General features: G+C 49.2%; 2 protein-coding genes across 5 annotated transcripts; one reads left to right on the top strand and one right to left on the bottom strand.

Annotated features, from left to right (window-relative positions):
* Nucleotides 1–831: 831 nt before the first annotated feature.
* LOC119103443 (acylpyruvase FAHD1, mitochondrial) lies at nucleotides 832–6,075 on the bottom strand. Of its 4 annotated transcripts, none has more exons than XM_037226974.1 (6): nucleotides 6,021–6,075; nucleotides 5,477–5,663; nucleotides 3,793–3,886; nucleotides 2,551–2,697; nucleotides 2,060–2,265; nucleotides 832–1,859 (listed from the first exon to the last, which is right to left on the bottom strand). In XM_037226974.1, the coding sequence occupies exons 2-6, from the start codon at nucleotides 5,599–5,601 to the stop codon at nucleotides 1,712–1,714; spliced, it is 720 nt and encodes a 239-aa protein (XP_037082869.1). In that variant the 5' UTR covers nucleotides 5,602–5,663; nucleotides 6,021–6,075; the 3' UTR covers nucleotides 832–1,711. The 4 variants fall into 4 exon arrangements, with proteins under 4 accessions (XP_037082869.1, XP_037082871.1, XP_037082870.1 ...); XM_037226976.1 differs by having other exon boundaries at nucleotides 5,477–5,569; nucleotides 6,021–6,069; XM_037226975.1 differs by having other exon boundaries at nucleotides 5,994–6,056.
* A 4,509-nt stretch (nucleotides 6,076–10,584) lies between these two features.
* On the top strand, nucleotides 10,585–18,308 carry LOC119102380 (post-GPI attachment to proteins factor 2). The gene is made up of 5 exons (XM_037225750.1): nucleotides 10,585–10,860; nucleotides 10,927–11,049; nucleotides 11,086–13,065; nucleotides 16,493–17,067; nucleotides 17,544–18,308. The coding sequence occupies exons 1-3, from the start codon at nucleotides 10,585–10,587 to the stop codon at nucleotides 11,311–11,313; spliced, it is 627 nt and encodes a 208-aa protein (XP_037081645.1). The 3' UTR covers nucleotides 11,314–13,065; nucleotides 16,493–17,067; nucleotides 17,544–18,308.
* The last annotated feature ends 1,616 nt before the right edge of the window (nucleotides 18,309–19,924 follow it).

Below are 19,924 nucleotides of genomic sequence, written 5' to 3'. Positions count from 1 at the left end.
CAGCGACATCGCCTCAGTGGCAGAGACTTTCAAGTAGCCCTGCGTGGACATCAAAAGCCTCCGCTCCCCAATTATCAATCGTTGCAGAAAGCGGTGCCACTCCATGCATATTTGGACAACGGCAGGACCCAAGATTACAGGTCACAGAACCCCAATAACTTAATATTTCATCGTCATACTTAGGTTACGTTTATGATAATGCATTTGAAGGACGACTTGAAACCTTGAAATCACGGCTAGAGCCCCCAATCACGCTTTGCAAGACGCCTCAGACTGCATTTGTGCTCAACTTTCAACGCCCTCCAGGGGGATCGGCTCCATTTCAAGCAAATATTTCGCATGCCTTTGAAATGACTGTTGGTCACGATTTTGTAGCACCGTGTTTGCCAAAAACGCTTTCCGATGAACTGTTTCCACATCAATCAACCAACTTGTATTTCAGAGAGCAGTCTTCAACCCCAGATCCCATCGACCTGAAATATTGCCAATTTTCGCGATCGAGATCCATATAAATTTGCTGTGAACAGGTGAGCAATCTGCTATATACGCAATTCCTCGTCCCAGACGTTCATATGAAAGTGCATCACTTCAAACTATTAGAGTTCAACAGCTCATCCGAAATCTTCAACGCATATGATGGCAAACACCTGTCATAGCAGAACAGGACGACATCCGCGCCAGTACATCCGGAACTTTTAAGCTGGCCAACGTACGAATCATTCGAGTCACATCTTTCTCCAGCAACAAGACACGAGTCCCCACCATCTAGACAATAGACAAATATTGCACTGATATGAGCATCGCCCAGCAGTTTGCAGTCAATTATTCATCCATGTTGTGAACAATGTATTAGTCTTGAGCATTTCCTCAACACCGAAGGAATATTCCGCGTAGCAGCACCGCTAAGTTAACTGAAAGTAACCGCAGCTTCTATTCGCATGACTTCCACTACCGGCTATGCTACCCATGCAATATTCGACCTCGACGCCCGTGCAATTCAAAAGATATTCTGGTATGATGCCCGCGTCCTTTGCTTTTGTGATGGAGGTTAGAAAAACGGTGGGCGGTTCCTCCGTTTCAGCACAGTTGTGGAAGACTGAAATATTGTCTTACACCCCTTTTGGGCTGTCAAAATTTTGGATAACAATGTTCCGACGTATAACTTGCAGCAACAACTGTTGAGGCAGTGCACTTGGCCACAGGCAGAATAAGCCAAAATATTTTACAACAATGTCTCAAACGCTCTTGAAACGATTCACGAAAAAAATCTGGAAAATTGTCTGTCTGTCTACCTCTGCTGGAGCTTCTGAAACTGCCTACCTCAGGCTCCCCACGTAAAGATGAAACATCGGGCGTGAGGTGGGACATCCGCATTTTTCAACAGATCACATCAACTTATTTCACGCGCGCGCCAAAAATCACGCATAATATATCCGCAACAATGGTACCCCAAAACGACTTCAGGCAACATGTAAACCTCGCAGAAACTCCACGCAACGTCCAATTGCCAGCTCTCAAATAAATGTGAGCTGCGGCCAATGGCCACCATATTAGCTGTAATCGAAGGGACATCCTCCCTATCAAGTAATCCGGACGACGATCTCACTCAGCTGACAACACCCGCCGCTGCAACTCTGAACACTAGCCATTCGATCCGCCGCAGAGCACCAATGACGTCACGGCGGCAGCGCCCAGGCCCAGCTGAGCCGACCTAGCTCTTCTCCACCCCCACTTTGATGTGAGCGATCTGGCCCGACTGATCTGAGACAGACGCCTCGATGACGTCACCGGGACGGACGGGGCCGACGCCGGCTGGCGTGCCGGTGAGCACCAGGTCGCCAGGCTCTAGCGTTATGTACCTGCCGCCCGGGGAAACCGCTGTCAGCATGGCGAACACCGAACATGAGGCAGCGCATCTGCCGCGTTCGTGACTGCGCCTGCACAAGCGTACACGCCTAACATAAACAAACCAAGCCGCACGGATTGATTGGGCGCGCCCGCAGCGGACTCTGTTCAGCCCTGATGGCCGCGCTGTTCAGCGAGCCGTGGCCTGACCCACCGGCTGATGTAGCTCAGCAGGAAGGGCACGCTGAAGTGCATGTCGGACGTGCTGCCGGACTGGCGCGTCTCGCCGTTCACGGCGCACCACAGCTGCAGACCGGAAGCGTCGGGTATCCGGTCGCGCGGCACGAACGCCGACACTGGGCAGGCCGTGTCGAAGCACTTGGCCATCGTCCACGGGTGGCCCTTGGCCTTGGCCTCGGTCTGCCGGGCGTCAGAACAGGCGGTCAGTCCCCCGATCCGGGCGGGCGCAGCCGCCTTGGGCACAAGAGACGTGCAAACCTGCCTGTGAATGCTGATCCTCCCAACAGCGGCTTTCACAGGAACCACACCAGGAGAGAATAAGCGTCCTAAAAATATCTACTTCCCATAGCCAAACCCATCGCCATTCACGTAAATCTGCCTGGCGGAAAAGCTAATAAGAAGTACCTGCAAACTTTTACGCGAGGAGCACATAGCTGGCGAGCGTCAGAAGCGCAGTGTCTGTACCTGGAAGTCCCTGGCCGTCATGTCCAGGGCAAGGGCGTACCCGGCTACATGCTGCATGGCCGCGCTTTCCGACACCCGGCGGCACGTGCTCGAGACGACCACGCCCAGCTCCACTTCGTGATGTAACTCCGAGCAGCCAGGAGGAATCTAACACACGCGGCACACGAGGTCAGCATGACCGTTACGAAAGGACAAGCAGGACAGCAAGCGCCGATATTTGATAACCTACGCTATTTCATGAAGATTATACATTTAAGCTTTTCATCACAGTCAGCCATTCCTACCGTCACAGCCATGCCTGTGCTTGACTTCAGGTTGCGTTCCAATCGACTCCCTGCCCGGGATCAGCCAAATCTGCATTGAGTCAGGTTGGAACTTACTCATTTAAGATGTTCTGCTGCACTTGAATTGGGGTGGGGGTCAACGAGTCGTCGGCGTGTCGACTCAAATAACAGCAGGAAGGCAAGCTCCACATGGCATACTTACAGGCAGTCTTTATGTGGACCAAATGGGTTACTAGCGCCCAATGGGTTACTAGGGGGAGCTCCTCCCATCCCCCCATTCAGCCAGCTGTTAGAGATGACACAAACCCATGGATTGCGACGAGGCCAGCTTGTGGAAGATGCGTTAAGCTGAAGCCTACTCCAAAGTGATTGGAGAAAAATTGCAGCTTCGCGACAGCCGCACCCGAAACCGAAGCCAGTTTTGTACTCATGTCGGCCTACCTCGTCGATGAAGTCAACATTTTGCACTCGAGGCTGGTTTATCAAAGGTGTGGGAATCAGCACTTTCTGATGGATGACTTGAATCCCTTGTATGTTGGACAGTCTCAAGACAACTGTGTTTATATATATATATATATATATATATATATATACACATGTTAGGTTCCAGGATATTCTTATTCATTTGTTATTTTATTGCTGCAAAATTTTCGCATTAGGCAGCACCAATTATTCTATAAATTTGATTTTTGGCAAGCAAATTTTTTGATGATCAAATACATCTGTGTAGGTAATGTGCAGTTTATAGAGCATAGCTGTCCCATGACTGCCTGGTATATATATATATATATATATATATATATATATATATATATATATATATAACCTGATTATCTATATAACCAGCATTTCAATAGCTCTAATGCATTCATAAAGGAGAGCATATTTATGAGACTTCATCCAACATGCATTCAGCTAGTTGATTTGGTGACACACCAGCTGAAGACATGTCACTCACCAGTATGTTGCCAGAGATCAAGTATGAAGAAGTTGGTTTCAAGAACAGCAGTGGTTTTTCAGGCATCTTGTTCCCCAGTTCAGCAGCATGCTCCCTGAAAGAAAAATTTCACCTCACTTGATCACAAGGATATGCTATGTTGCAGACCTACTTTAACACAAAAAAATGAATTATCCCTGGCTGGATAAACTTCAGGAAACCTGATGCTTTAACAGTCTAAATTCTTAAAAAATAACTGTGTAACAAAGACATCTGATAAGATGGTTAACTGTATGTGATGAACAATGTTAATGGAAAACAAAACTGTGCTAAATATTTTTAATTGGGTGTATTGTCATGTGGAAACTATAATGCCTCTATGAGACAGATGGTAAAAAATCTCAAGGCATAAAATATGCACACATAAACATAGTTGACCATGATCAATACAAAATGCTAAAATGTTTGTTCACTTGTCAAATCTCATGTGCTGATTTAGGCAGGAAAGATATCACTACATGCATGCTACTTGCACCCAAAATCATACAGTATTGTTTACTAGAAAATGGACATCTTAACCAGATGATTTTCAGCTTTTCCTATCCTATGCATTCTTATAGAGCATGTTTTACTCTCCTGGGGTTTGTACCAAGGAAGTCAGCTTGTATCTAATAAGACATCTTTGCAGCCAATTTTATTAAGGCCTAAATATCTCCAGCTCCCAAAGTACCATTTCATACATAATTCAACACTGTGCTATGGTCAGGGTGTACTTTCCTCCCTAATGTTAGAAAAAATCATTGTACACCATTTGTCGTGTTTAAGGCAGGACATATCGTAAATAATCTCAAAACAGGTAGAATCATGCTCCTACCTTCGAATTTCAATAACTTCGATGGCGGGCTCCCGAGCGCCGCGCGCACCGCACCGCCTGGACTCCCCAGCGCCGTTTCTGCGTTGCCGTTGCGTAAATACAATATTTCTGCTTACCAAGAACTCTACAAAATGTACGGGACCAAGGTAAACCATTCGTCGCGTTTAGGGCAGGACATATCGTAAATAATCACAAAACAGGTAGATTCATGATCTTACCTTCAATTTTTTATCATTACGACGGCGAGCTCCCGAGCGCCGCACACACACACACAGCACCCGCGACACCGGCGCCATTACTGCGCGGGTCACAACATTACTGCGCATCAAGCAGCATCAAGAACCATAAAAATTATTTACGCAACGGCAACGCAGAAACAGCGCTGGGGAGTCCAGGCGGTGCGGTGCGACAGCGCCCGGGAGCCCGCCATCGAAGTTATTGAAATTCGAAGGTAGGAGCATGATTCTACCTGTTTTGAGATTATTTACAATATGTGCTGCCTTAAACATGACGAATGGTGTGCAATGATTTTTTCTAACGTTAGGTAGGAAAGTACACCTACACCTTGTGCTATGAACAGCAAGATCACCATGCCAAAAATAACTGCACCAACAATTGACAACCTGGTTACCTATTACCCATTAAAGTTCACTGATTGTTGACTTCCACTTGCTTTATATGACTCTTTGAAGACCTAACAAAATTACTGGCATGAGCATGCATTGGATGTGATGTTCATCTATATTCCATCCCCTTTGTTTGTCCTTTGGGTGCAACATCATTTTTCAGTTGTAATATGGCACCAAAATTTATTACATTGTAGGCACTTACTTATAGTTTCTTCCAACTGCAACAATCTTTCTCCCAACTTCTGTGAAGCGCGCAAAACTGGACATGTCTGCACGGTCTTCTAATTTCTGAGTTCTGCAATCAGTGTGGGGTAAGACAGCACACATCCAAGTAAATGGAAGGTACTAAACACAACAAAATTGATTGATGAAAGCTGATACTGCATCTCCTGCAAGGAAAAAGATGAATGATTCAGCAAATAATGTCAAGCTGCATGTTGAAAGCATATGATATTTTACTTCTACATGCAAGGACAAATGAAACATGATGGAGGGTAAAGGCTGTACAGTTTAGCACATAACGCGAGGACCCCTATACTAGAGCTTGTAATGTTGCGAACCATTCATGGGTGCGATAATTCAGGCAGGTGACAATAACCAGATAATGGGGAGCAGAAACAAGTACAAGTGCGTGGCTAGCACAAAGCAGCGCCCACATTATGTGACATTTGGAAGAAGTCGACAGCGCAATACATCAGGGATTCATGTGAGATTCATACAGCGGTTTGGATCTAGAAGAACCTTACTCGCAGTAACAATATAACTCCCACACGCCTCCCAGACCAGACAACGTGCATCGCCTGATGGAAAACAAATCGGATATAAATGTCTTTAGTACACCATGATCGCTACCAAAGACTGCAACCAACTTAGATGGCTACTTGGGCTAAATTTGTATTGAAAAGATTATAAGCGTAGTCGGAATAATCTATGTGTAGTTATACTGCCAGCTATACATCTTTGACTATTCACAAGTGCCATTACTACACCGTTTCTTAATATGGGTCAGTCAGAATGCAAAATTTGATATCATCTGCAAATTAAATCTTCGGTTGAGGCCGATTAAGTACCTATGTAGAATGACTGAAGCTCTATCTTTTATTTATGAATAACCCTTCTTGAGTTGAAACTGAAACCTCAAAGGTGCCCTTCTTCAAGCAACATAAAACGTTTGGTGTCTTAGTATATTTTGTTTGACATATTTTATCCTCCAGCATTTATTTTACCTGTCCTTACTCATTGATTCAGTTGACCTTAGAACCATTACGTGGGTGGAGCTGGAGCCCTATCTCCGTGCGGGAATTTACTGCAGCAATACAGGATTGCAGCTTGCCACAGCCGAAGTAAGTGGGCATGCTGCGTGAGGCCGTATTGTTCGATGGTTGCGCTGAAGCGCGCCCGGCTCGCCCGGGGATGTTACGTTGGGATGTAGATGGACAATAATACCGCTAACTGCGTTTGGTCGACAGGGCTACAACCTCGTATCTCGTTCCATCGTACGTCGAACTCCGTGCCCAAATCTTCGTATCACGACTGTTCGCGCGTAAAACTGGCTTCACAAACATCCGTTTAGCAAGCACTCCCATATAAGGATGCGCAAACTCTTCAGTAAATAGTTTTTCAAACTCAAATCGTGAACGTTTTTTGTGTCACACTTTTGGGAAACGCAATTTTGCGTACGTGTTGATACTAGTCTCGCAGTTTTCCCGTGAACGGATCCTATTGCCATCTGCAAGTTTTCGCATAGCAGTGATCGTCGTTGTTCTGTGCCAAGCTTGTAACGTATTAGATTTGTTCAGCCCACACGAAATTATTTTGCTTCTCACCTCTGCAGCTGTTCATTTATCATTTCTTCGCCGATGACATCCCTCGCATCTCATTTCTTCATATAAGCAACTCACGGTAGTGCATAATTCAACGGTATTATCTCATGGGCGCGAAAACTATCGGAATGTGGAGCCGGTTTGCGGGCTTGGAAGCTCAATCCCCCACCATTTGTGGATATTTAGCGACATGCGTGAGGCGAGGCATGGAAAGAAACGGATCGAAATCACTCCGACTCCCAGCCCTCAACCGATTTTGAACTAGCCCTCGCACTCCTAAACCATGGCGTCTAGGCATGGGGGTCGATTCGTTTGGCAACTGGCCGTTTCTGCGGCAGAGAATTTGCGCACGTTACTTTGGCACTCAGTTAGTAGGGAGAAACTCAAATTATCCGAGTATCCACGACGCGTTCATAATCTTCAGGTTCTGGAAGTGTATAGGCACGAATGGAGGACACCGAGAGTTTCCTATAGTAGGACATAACCCAGTGTGTAAATTTTTGTATTACGTATCAAGGAAAGTTCTTGCTCGCTGGCTTAGCCATGCATTGGTAAGGGGCAAATGAGCTCCACTTCATTACCCGCCGTTCGCTTGCAGTCGCTTACTTGTAATCGCTTACAGTTGTTAGATCATCAATGTACGCATCGACATAATCGCGGTCTGTTTTTGTTTTGGTAGCATTTATATAGTCAACACAAAAAATCCGATCTGTCAAAAGGCTACTGAAGTCTTCCCGGGTCATCGCCTCTGATCCTCACTGACATAAGGGCCATTGCCACGCTCCGTTCGGTTTTCTGGACGTATCTCACAAGTATTGAAATCTGGGAGAGCTATACTTGTTTTCTAAAATTGAGGGCTCGTATTACTTCTTACCTTTCACATCAGGTTACAGTATCCTTTCAGGTTACGGACCTGTGAATTCGTTTTCCCAACTGTACACGGCGAAAGTGAAAAAACACGTTGTACGACACACCATTACTTGTATGTACCAGATCGTCCTTTTTAGTGCTTCCGATGGTGTGCACACGTCGCTGATGTTTGTCTTCTTAGTTAAGGTCAGTGGAGGTAACAGTCACGTCGGGTCAAAGTCTGAAAATTATGCTACAAACCTGCAAGCTTTCTATGAATAATCCCTTCAACCAATATAAGTGGATCTATCCAAGGTGGTGAACGGACATTTTACGGCCAAGATCCTGTCGCGATGCTATCACATTGCTATCACACTTCTTACAGATAACCGATATCACTATCATGCATGAAGATCGTTCATTCAAGGCTGTGGCAAATGAAGGTCATGAGGTCATTCAATAACACAAATGGACTCACTGAATTCCTTTGGTGTATTTATGGCGTGCTTTGACTTGTGCCAGCTTTTCTATGGTAACGTATGGAAATCTGCTCAGGAGCGACAAAAGCCTTGCCCGACTCTGCTCGCTCCCATAAACCAGATCAGCCTAACAGTTGCTGCAAATAGCCTATGTTAAAAGGGCTAACTATGTGAGGGGTCACCGCTCTCCGTTCATTTTTATTTTTGCTCTGAAAAAAACTGGAGATTTAATTAGCAAGCGAGACGTTTTACCCTCCACTTTTCAGTCAAACATGACAAAATCTCGGTGTCCTGGATGGCTACGTCCAATAAGCGTGCCTGACCATCATGGACACAAATTGGTGATCCGCGTCATTTTTAGATGGAAAGAAATTCAAGGTAAAGTACACCAGATATAAAGCGCACCAGAAGTACTAAATCTCCAAAGTAATATTTTTAAGCCCTCGTGCAGCATGCGTCTCCTCATCCTTGTGCATGGAACTTGACTGATCTTCGTTACCTGCCGGGTGATGTAAGGTAACTGCGCTCATCGCTCCGCGTGGATTGATTGGTTTAATTACACCTCACGTACGACTATGCCTCGTATAACAAACCTGTTTCGAAAATTCAGGTCGATCATGGAAAGGGAATGTCCCTCGATCGCGATTATTGCCTGCTGCCATCGGTAAGTGGAACGCTCATTGATTTATCACTGCAGTTCATCACTGGTGATTGCGTGCCGTAAAACCCCTGTCCATACTAAAATACCTTCACTCCGAGTTCACGCTTGGACTATGCCGAAACGTGGCGGGAGATAAAGAACGTGTCCGCGGCAAGTGTGGTTTTTCTACTTTTATGTAGAGCAAATGGTCAACCGATATCCTGTCGTTACCTGTCTGAGCATCAGGAGGTAATCACATTGAACTGACGTAAGGGATACAGAACCGTTACAGCGACATCTTGCGGAACATTTCGCAACATTTACGTTACTTGTATTCGCCTTCACTAGCGCTAGCGATGCACAGAGTATATGACAAAACGCTCGACGTCAACGTCTGGCGTTCCGATATAGTTGTCATGAAATGCTTATATATATATATATATATATATATATATAATATTTACTGACGTGCAGTAGAGATGGTCGTCGTTTGATAATATCGCGTTCGTCATCAGTTCTCTTTGCGGTGGGATATTTCTGAAACTTTTTGCCGTAACATGATCCTCGCACTGCGGAAAGTGGCACACTGACTGTTCCAGAGTTGTGGCGGTTATTTTATGAACGCGAGTCATCAGTGAGCCGAAGCAGACAGTGCAATGGTAGTGTTACCCATTTTTTCCTTGCAACATCACCGAGGGAAGGTGAAAGATCGGGTGTTGGGAGATACGCCCCCCTGTTTGTCCATAGCAGTCCCACTGCCGCACCAATGCTGTCATGGGGCATTCGAGACGCCCAGTATTAGGTAAATCATAGACATGTACACGTCACAGTCGTCGGCTGTTCAGGCGCTGCCGGAAGGGGGGTGGTCCCCCTCCCCTGCTTAGGTTCGTATTTTATGTTACCATAATACGCTGTCACTGAGCTCTTCCCCCTTCTCCCCATTCCCTCCTTTCATCCTTCTACAATTTCCTGGCTGCGCCCCTGGTCGTTTGTGAACTGCAAAGTGCTGAAATACAAGAGAGGCCCCCAGTCATATATGACGGGCCATGCCTGTCATGCTTGCAAGGCGCATGGAAAAGGTTTAAATGCATAACGTACTTCCAGTCGACTTTTGAGAGCTCATGCGCACCCACTTAGCTCACGTGAAGGCATACTGGTCTGGCTGTTATGGGACCTTGGGCTGTCACGCGGAAGCATGAGCTCGAATGTCGGTTGTGCCATGGCCCGGGAGGCGCTAGGCAGCGTGGCCACAATATTATTTGACGTTCCACTTAGGCGCTCCCAGCGACGCGCACTTAGTTCCTTTGAAAAGACACCACGTCCTGGTCCGCGGCGCCGCTGCACGGCCTGGACTGCGGAGTGGCGGGTCCACGCCAGCCGCCGCCGCCCGGTCTGACTGACGCTATGCCGTGTCGGCAGGGTGCGGCCGGATAGTCGGGTTCGGGAGGCGCGGCCGCGTCCGGGGTGCTGTGCCGCCGGCAGCCGCGCGCCGCCGGCCGACCGCCGACCGACCGCAGCCATGACTAAGGTGATGCAGGTGCTGCTGGTGCGCCACCTGGCCGCCGTCACCGTGCTGCTGCCGCTCTGCGCGCTGGCCATCTGCTTCGCCCTGTCCCTCTATCTCCACTTCGATGTCGTCAACCGCACGCACTGCCTCGTCTATAACTTCTTTCCGTCCGTGTCGTCGGCGGCGGGCAAGTTCTCGCCGCAGAAGTTCATCTGGCGCGCGCTGCTGGCGCTGCACCTGGCGCCGCGCTTCCTGCTCGGCTACCTGACGGCCGGCTACCTGGCGCGCGTGCTGCGCCCCACCGTCGGCTGCCGGCGGCTGGCGCGCCTCTGCTCGGCGCTCTACCTGCTGGAGCAAGCCGGCCTGGTCGGCGTGGCCTTCGTCGGCTCGCTGGAGCACTACTCGCTGCACGCGTGCTCGTTCGTCGTCTTCCTGGTGGCGTCGGAGGCGCATATGGTGCTGCTGACGGCGCTGCTGGCGCGCGGCCGCGCCACACCGCCCTCGCGCCACGAGCGCCGCTCGTTCCGCTGGAAGCTGCGCCTGCTGCTGTGTAATGCGGTATGCCTGGCCAACGCTGTGTACCTGTTCGTGCGACACAACACGCACTGCGAGCCGGGCGTCTACTCGCTGTTTGCCATCTTTGAAATATGCTTGGTGCTGTCCAATATGGCCTTCCACTTCACCTCTTACTGGGATTTCTATGATTTGCAGTTATGTGTTGGCAGTGTTAGTCAAGACTAGCGTTGTCCCGTCCGCGCACGCTGCCGTAACTCTAGAACATTATTACGCTTAGCTAATTACAGGGAGGATTCCGATTCTTGGATGTAGGCATAGTACGAGTTCAGTCCAGAGCAGCGACCACCAACTCGAGAGAGTGTATTGATTTGTGGGCTGGGGAGAAGCAGAGTCTTGATGTGGTCAAAAATAGCCTTAAACTCTTCGTCTCCGGACACTGTTCAATAGTAATGACACATTCACGACTCGAATTGAATCTATTTTCAATTTGACTTCCCTGAGATATCAAACAATAAGGAGGTTAGAGGCACCAAATTCATAGGGTAGGTCTGTCTATGTAAGCTTACTTTTGTCAAAATTGGAGGGTCCTAGGTCATGACCTTCGGGTCGAATAAGATCAAACAAAGGCACACGTCAGATTGGCGTCCAAAGTGTCCCAGACCTCTTCATGCAACCGCCTTGAACTTGACATTTGTTGTAAGCAAAATGCCACTGATCTTCATCGAAGACCAGTGACCTATCTTGACCTTTAGAAGGTCATGGTGACCAAAATCATGCGAGAATGTTTTGATTTTTGCATCTGAAAAAGCGTCAAGGAATACGCTACGCGGTATGTTCCTAAGAAGCAATATGTTGACCTTGGTCGTTTTGGGTCACCGACCTACTCTGACCTTTAAGAAGTTCACCGATAATGTCTGTTGCGGTCCCTGTCATTATGAATTCGAAATAAGCACCAGAAATACCCCACGCCGCAACCTCTCGAGTAAATAAGCAGGCAGGCTTAACCTCGGTATGGCCCACATACCGGACACTAGGTCAATGGAATTTGTCGCAGGTAATAATATTTTGCTGCATAAGAATCTCTTTCAGAGATGCCTGGTTTCGACTAACACGCTGTTGTTCTATCAGATTAACGTTTCCGTAGAAACTGCCTACGCTGAAAGTCGTGACCTTATTTTGACCTGCCATTGGTCAGCAACCTGACAAGACACATATAATTTGTACGGCAAAATATTCACCATTCAGTTGATGATAACTATGCAAAGTTTGGCGCAACCACGCCCCGCCGCCCGGAAGTGATTCCGGAAAACCTTCGGGGCATCAAATTGACCCCCGCCTGGTCGCGTGTTATGCGCGTGGCACGCTTTTCCTTTCCATATGCTCTCCTAGACCCACCAGATATGTGCAGTCAGCTGTTCCCGTGTGTCTGATGCGTCATAGTCCATGGCATGCAATACTGAAGGTCTTTCCTCGTCCGGGCCTTCCTGAATCTACTCCCGCTGAGTCAGGAGGACGTCTTGTTGCAGTGGCACGTGTGTACTGTTCCGGCTGCACTGACGTAGTTTGTTGAATATTAGCTGTGTGTGGCAGCATCGGGTTTGTGCATGATCCGTCCCTGGCTTGTATGTGTTGCGTACAGAGCCACTGTACTGGCATACTCCTTCGGCTGTTCTATGTGCAAGAACGTGGTTTGTCCTCCACATGACAAGGTCATCGTTCAGAACATCATTGCGTTAAGGCCCTCCTTTACAACAGCATATGTGCCAAAAGAAGTCAGGAGATTCGTCATAGGAGGTCGCATTTCAATCAAGTCAAAAGAGCGATCTTACTTCCTTGGACGTGTATTGGCGCAGACGTACTGAAACTGGCGTGCTGAAATTACTCCAGCTGTGATGTATCGATAGTAAAAGTAGGCATGTAATCAGGCGAACAGTCCCAAGTAGACGTATTTTGCTCTCAGTATTAGCCACTTTCATGGTGAGTATGTGTTAATGCGTATGGGATTATGGTATGTGTTAATGCGTATGGGATTTTTAGATACTTCGATGTTTTTTTTGCGAAATGTCTCCATTTGGTGCCCAGTGAACCCGTCGGCCCGCTGATGTAGGATTCTTATGCCCCCCCCCCCCCCCCCTGTTCTTTCCGTCCATCTTTGCTATGCTTTTTGATCATTCTGGCTGCGTGTAGTGGCAAATCCTTACTCGCCCTCAAGCGTGACAGGCTACCCGGCTGTTGGAAGCTCGTTTTGCATCGGTTACTTCACGTGCTTCGGGAAGCAGCGCGTCGCTGTGGTCATCGCATATGAGTTTCTTACGACGCTGTTTGCCTTGCGCTGTTTGGCGTATCATGGTAGCTGACATGCTCCTGGTGCAGGTGTATTGTGTATTACTAGGTTGTTGCTCTGTGGTAGTTGACATGCTCCTGGTACCGGCGTGCTGTGCGCCACCTGTCCTTAGCTTGGCAGACGTCACTGCCGTCAGGACGTTATCTGTGGTCAGCAGCGTCGCTTAGGTGACGGTGCGATGGTGTTCAGTCGCATCTCTCTTCTCTGTCTCTGTCTTCGTCTCCTTGGCTGGGCTCTTCTCGACTGCTGCTTTACCTGCAAGGTAAATGTCAATCAGTGCATGCCCCTACACATTGAGATCACCTGCCGCATTTACACATTTGTATCTGCTTAGATACCCATCGTTTTCTATACCTTTTGTTCCCCGTATTGCTGGAAAGGTCTACAAAAATTGCGTCAAGGATCAAAGATAAGTGCAATTCAGTCCTTTAACATCATCGTGGTACAGGGAAGATGCTGGATTCGTAATCCACCGGCTCTGGGCTCTAGTCCTAGAATGAACTTATTGTTTGGCCTGATCATTTATCATGCAGGAAGGTCAGCTGGTGGCTGATGCATTTTCGGTCATGTAAGCTGAGTTAAAAATGTCTTTTGAGTGCTGTATGGCAAAATGCCAAACATAGTTATCGATGGAAGAATAACCACATTACACCTTTGGCAGTGCCTCCCGGTGCACGTAAAAAGTTGTGCTTAGCTATAACCAGTCTGTGGCCAAATCGTTCTGTGCAAACCGTGCCACGTTTCTTGTGTAACGTATTGGTTTGGATCTTATAAATCAACGCGACATTGTTAACATCGTCGTTTTGTAGCATTTGTTTGGTATGTGTCTCAAAGGCGCTATTTTTGGAGACCAGTTGTGCATCGCCGCCGGCCGTAGATAGGCTCCGCATGTCCTATGCCTGCTGCATTAGCACATTGCGCAGAAATTGCTGTTCTTCAAATATCAGAGCGGTGTTGCCACTGTTTCACATCTTCAAGATTTGTGCATTTTTACGGCTGAAACTCTTAGCGCAGCTTGTTGACCTCGTCACCACGTAATTGCTTCACCCAGCGTTTCTGGTGCTGACTCCTCCGGCCACTGTCATGCCTGCAGGTCTGACTTCTGTTTGGTGCTTCCTGTCTCTGAGGTTTGGTTCCGAACCAAGGTGATATCACTTTCAGGACGCTGTAACGCCCGGCTGCAGCCGAAGAGACAACCGGTCGAAGCGCTGTGTGAAGGAAACGATGACCCCATTGACGAGGACAACAGTCTAAATTATTTTCCATGTGCACTAACATCTCGTTTTCATCATTCCGTTGGGCCTGCCAGTGATCCCTTGGGTGATAACGTAGGTACCGTTCTCGAAATTGGCTGGCGGATTACCCCGCTGCCCTAACGCTGCATGGCTGCGTGCTCCAACGCAGTGGACTTTTCCTCGCACCGCACCCCGCAGTCTCAATGCTTCGCAGCGCTAAATTCCCTTCAGGCTTCCTCTTCACGCTGGCCAGTCTCCGGGGGTGGCACCGGCCTGTCTGGCCAGTGTCTCCCTGCTGGCCAGTCTCCGGGGGTGGCACGGGCCTGTCCGGCCTGTCAGGCCCCTCCCCGCTCCTAAGTATATCGACCAGGCGGCGGACGCCGGCATTGCCGTGGCTTCCTTGACCCATTCCCCCCAACGTCCCGCCCGTGTCCCAGTGTTATCGGGCACCCCTGGCATCACCCTGTGCGTTGGAGAGTTCGCTGACAGCGCACAAGGAGAGAGAGAGAGAGAGAGAGAGAGAGAGAGAGAAGAGAGAGAGAGAGAGAGAGAGGAGAGAGAGAAGAGAGAGAGAGAGAGAGAGAGAGAGAGAGAGAGAGAGAGAGAGAGAGAGAGAGAGAGAGAGAGAGAGAGAGAGAGAGAGAGAGAGAGAGAGAGAGAGCTACTAGTCCGCTGTCCGCGGTTAAAACGCGAGGTGGTAAACGGAGCTCCATGTTTAGAAACTATCACAAATGTTGCAATGCATGATGCCATCACCGTAGGCAACAAAGGAAACGTGGCGGGCTCACTCAAAGGGCCTGCCAGATTACATGCCGACCCAAATTTTGCCAAATAATGCTAACTGCATCGGCATTGCATGCGGAACCCAAAAGGATGGATTGAAGCTGGTAACAGGGGTAGAACTACTCCATACTACTCTATTCCATACCACTTCTACTCCGTACTACTCGACTCCATACTACTCTACTCCATTTTACTCCAGGACTTCTTTCTCGAAGTATGGATGCTACCATTAGCTCGCTGACCTGGAAGCCAATCACAGAATGAATGCTGTCAAGACCTCAACCAATGCGTCGCGCTGCGCGGTGGTTACGCTTTGACGCTGCTGGCAGGGGTGCCATTCGTTTCATGCGACGCCCTCGAAGCATTAGTTTATGGGTATTATAACTGCAATCGATCACAAGGATTTGGATTTCATATATTTCTTGTCACAATGTTGTTCTGATCGCTTGTTGCTTGCAGAATTCATCATCGCACAAAGACTACTGCAATCATGCAATCATGCAATGATAGCAATCAGGGTACGAAGACTACTGAACAATTTGGACGCATGCTAGAAAAAAACGAATCCGATTTTAATGAATTGAAATGGTTTTTGGCAGTCACAGGCAGGGAGTCGGCAACTGACGACTTCCAGAAAGACGCCATTTCAAGAGGAAAGGATGACATTTCAGATTGAAAGCGAGAAAGCTGTGCGGTCCAAATCGGACACACCTAATCTAGAAGGGACACGCATTGCATTGAAGGCTTAACACGAAATGCGGGACTCTCCTTTTGACGCGATTCCTGCTCTGTTATCCAGCTGTCTGCCCTTGGCTCAATGACACAGGTCTGGTCGACTCTGCCTTCGATTGACCTTTATCGTAAGCCCATGTATAATCCGCCGTCACCAACATTATTGTCTGTAGGGCTGCTGCTATTGATTTTTCATAATTCATGCTGTGTCTGTAAGGTTAGCTCGTGTCGTGGCCGTGCTGCTATTCACGTTGGAGGCATCACTGCCGAGTCCAAACTCCATGAATCAATGCATTGTTCTGCTTTTCAGAAATTTTCCGCTGAAGAAGACACATTCAAGCCACCCACCACTGGGTGTTGGGCCGTGACTGGACGTGCGGCACTTGCAGTGATACTACACCATCGATCCCCGACCAACTGGGCTTCTCCGCGGCTGGTGGCGCCCTGGCACCACCTGCGCTTCACCCAGAGAAGCCCGGGCGGGCCCGCTGACCCCGGCTGGCCGCTGCCAGACTGCAGAGCGAACACTCAGCCGCGACGCGCTGGGAATCCAGAGCGACGTCCATGGAGTCCGTCCCGATGGACTCTGCTGGGGACTCACGAGTGCCGCGGGCCCTCAGTGAAGCGGCGTGAAGCTGGCAGAGCCGGCTCGGCGCGGCCAATGAACCTGTGCGCTCGCCGTCGGCTGATGACGTCACACTGGTGGTGCCAGCTGTCGGCTGATGACGTCACGCCGGTGGCGGCTGCTGTCTGCTGACGGCTGGGACGTCCCGGTCCGGACCAGCTCGGGCGCCCCTGACGTCCGCTTCCGCCGACGTCGAAGGCCTCGCCCCTGGACTGCAGCACATCTGACGGGATCTGCCAGACAGCCCTAATGAATCAGAGGTCGGAGGCTGATCTGGACCGGTGGTCTCATGGGGATTTATCTGTGGGACGCATTATCTGCTCGTCTTTAGGAGATGGCACACACACACACACATGGTCCTTGTAAAGCTTAAGGTAATAAGCTATGTGTCACGACTTGAAGATAGTTGCACTCGATTGGTACGTTTGCCTGTCACTTAGTCACTGCACCATGGATTTCCTATGTTGCCTGTGACTTATGACGTTTGGTGTCGGGGAATGTGTGATACAGCATCTTTATGGCGAGTATCTTCTTCCTTTAGCAACCAGCGACCTTGAATGTGTCGTGTGTCGGTGACTTGTGACTGCGAATGTGACTTGCGTCGGTGCTCTGCTGTTTGTTCCAATAGTTTGCAGCCTGCTGTCACTGCGACGAAGACAAGGACAAAATTACCCGGAACGTTTGTGGCCGGTACATGTGGCGGCTCGAACGTTAACGTGTGCTGCCCGTGTTACAGACGATGAGATGCCACGCAAGCGACGTCTCTCCTGACTAGGCCTCGACAGCCGTGCCGGACGCTGAGTCTTGCCGACTGGGCCGCGCTGCCGGCGCGTCCGTCGCTTGTTCGCTCACGGCCCACCGTTGGGGCGGACCCAGACGGCTGCTGCTGGCTCTCCGTCCTCCCGTCAAGCGGCGATGTCCTGCGGTCTCGGTGGCCATCACAGTGTCTACAAGACGGCGATTCACCTGGGGCCACTCGCGATGTGTCACACATGTTCGGGTGAAGGCAGTGCGCCCTATTTTCCTTTTGCAATGTTCTTGCTCGTGGGCGCAGGCGAGCATTGTCCTTGTGTGTGTGTCGCAGGCAAGGGTCGAGACCGCCTTTCGACTGTCATTCGCCGCCGATGGTCGTAGCTGAGCAACTACGTTGCTGTTACATCAATATTGGGTGTGCATGCGAGCACCCAGCGACAGTATTTCAGTGGGGAGACGCTATGTCGGAAGCAGGGTGTATGGTCGGTGGTGTACGTACTACTCCCTCTGGCCGGTGAGAAATACTGCCCGGAGACTGGCTACGGGTGAACGAAATCTGCCCGCCAGATGGGCGGCTCTGTTAGCAGGCTGCTGCGGCTGACGTGTTTGTGCATTAGGCCATATGTTACATTTGATGAATGTGAACATGAGCCGTGCAGTGGTGGACGTTTGGGGTGCGGGTATTGCTACGCGAGGAAACGCTTAAACGCCTTAAAGCTCGTAGATAATATATGCGACCATTCCTGCATGTGGCGTGCGCTTGGTGTCGGTTGAATGCCCCCCCCCCCCCCCCCTCCCCAGCAGCTCCTCCCAAATGTTCGCCTTCGCGCCTGTTCACGAGTTGTATTGGAATGGCAAATAGTCCCGTAGATCTTATTGCGGTCTCACGCACATATTAAAGGGAGTGTTCCACATTTATGTGAAGTTTTTAACTGAACTAGTCACCTTGAAGACCTTTCGGTGCTGTTCACAATCCTGCCCTGTTTAAGACCTAAGTTTCTCTAGTTGCTGAGCTGCACACCCGCGAAAATGAGGAAAGGTATATCGGGGAGAGTATTTCAGTCACCATGGCACTTATGTTGTCATAATCACGCCATTCAAATCATGTCATTCCATACGCAATGCGTCGATTAAGGCCAAGAAAAATATAAATGTCGCGGCGTTCATATCTGGCGTTCGTAAGCGCGATTTCCAGACGTAACGGATGTATCGAGTGAGCTTTCTTCATCATATCTGATGCTTGCTTCAATTTCTTCAAGTGTGAAACATTCCCTTTAAGCTTGCATACTTCGGCGAATTACTTGATACGAATGACACCGAGTACGTTCTCGTGTGGTCGGATGAATATGATGTCCTGGGCTTGGAGGGCCAATTTGTACCCCTGGAATATTGAAAAGTAGTAGAATAAGGGACTTTAAATTCACAGTGTCCGCCAAGCTCCATGCGAACTCGTGTGAAATTTTTTACTTCTAGGTCGCAACCTTCTGTTTTTTTCCGTTTCTCTTCGTAATTGTGGCATGTTAAATTGGGTTTAAAATGAAAAGCTGAGTTGCACGCCTTCCCCCCCCCCCCCCACACACACACAACCGCGTAATATTTCGTATGCTCCTGCACCAGAGTGACAAGTGGCAAACGGAGGTTGGCAGACGAGTGGTCTCAAGCGTGAAGTGAGAGCCGGCGCAGCGACACGCTCCGACCGCCACGTCACGAGCCGTGTGTACGGCATGCCTGAACCGACGCAACTCACTGGCAACTGTCGTCACGGCGGTGACCAAACGCCACGTGGGTGGGGCGTGGACGGCGGATGCGCTGTGGAGGGCTGACAGCAGCGCCGCGAACTTTTTGTGACGTTCTCAACGGCGCCAACATGTACACGAAAAAAGTATGCGTGATTTGTCGCCCCGGGCGCTGGGGACGTATCGATTGCGGGGGTAAACAGCGGACCACGAGTCCCATGATTGGGCAGATTTGCGATCGAACGATCGTGCGTTCTGCGATCGACAATCCACGTGCTCTTCGATTATGCGGCGATTAAAGAGCAGTGACGGCCATGCTGATCAGTGTGTCAAGCATAAAAGCAAAGGGGTTTGACGAACTGATGATGAGAGCAGCTCCGGCGTGTAGGTGCGCTAGTGGAGTTTATACATATTTAGGAGTATCAGTGGAGTTTAGAAATGTATGTGCCCTTCCGCGAGCACCTCTACGTTGACGAGGGTCGTGGACACACCACCAGTTCAGGTTCAAACCGTGATCTGGTGTGGGGAATATCCCAAAATCTTGTAGGGCCAACATGCACAGTAATGCTCCCTCCATAGACGCATACACAAATGGAGGGAAAATCAAGGGGTCATACCAACTTTTCGT

Source organism: Pollicipes pollicipes, unplaced genomic scaffold (assembly GCF_011947565.3).
Source record: "Pollicipes pollicipes isolate AB1234 unplaced genomic scaffold, Ppol_2.1 Scaffold_5724;HRSCAF=6776_pilon_pilon_pilon, whole genome shotgun sequence".
Taxonomy (NCBI): Eukaryota; Metazoa; Arthropoda; class Thecostraca; order Pollicipedomorpha; family Pollicipedidae; genus Pollicipes; species Pollicipes pollicipes.
Note: the sequence above shows the minus strand (reverse complement) of the source record. Positions and strands in the feature narration are given on the sequence as shown.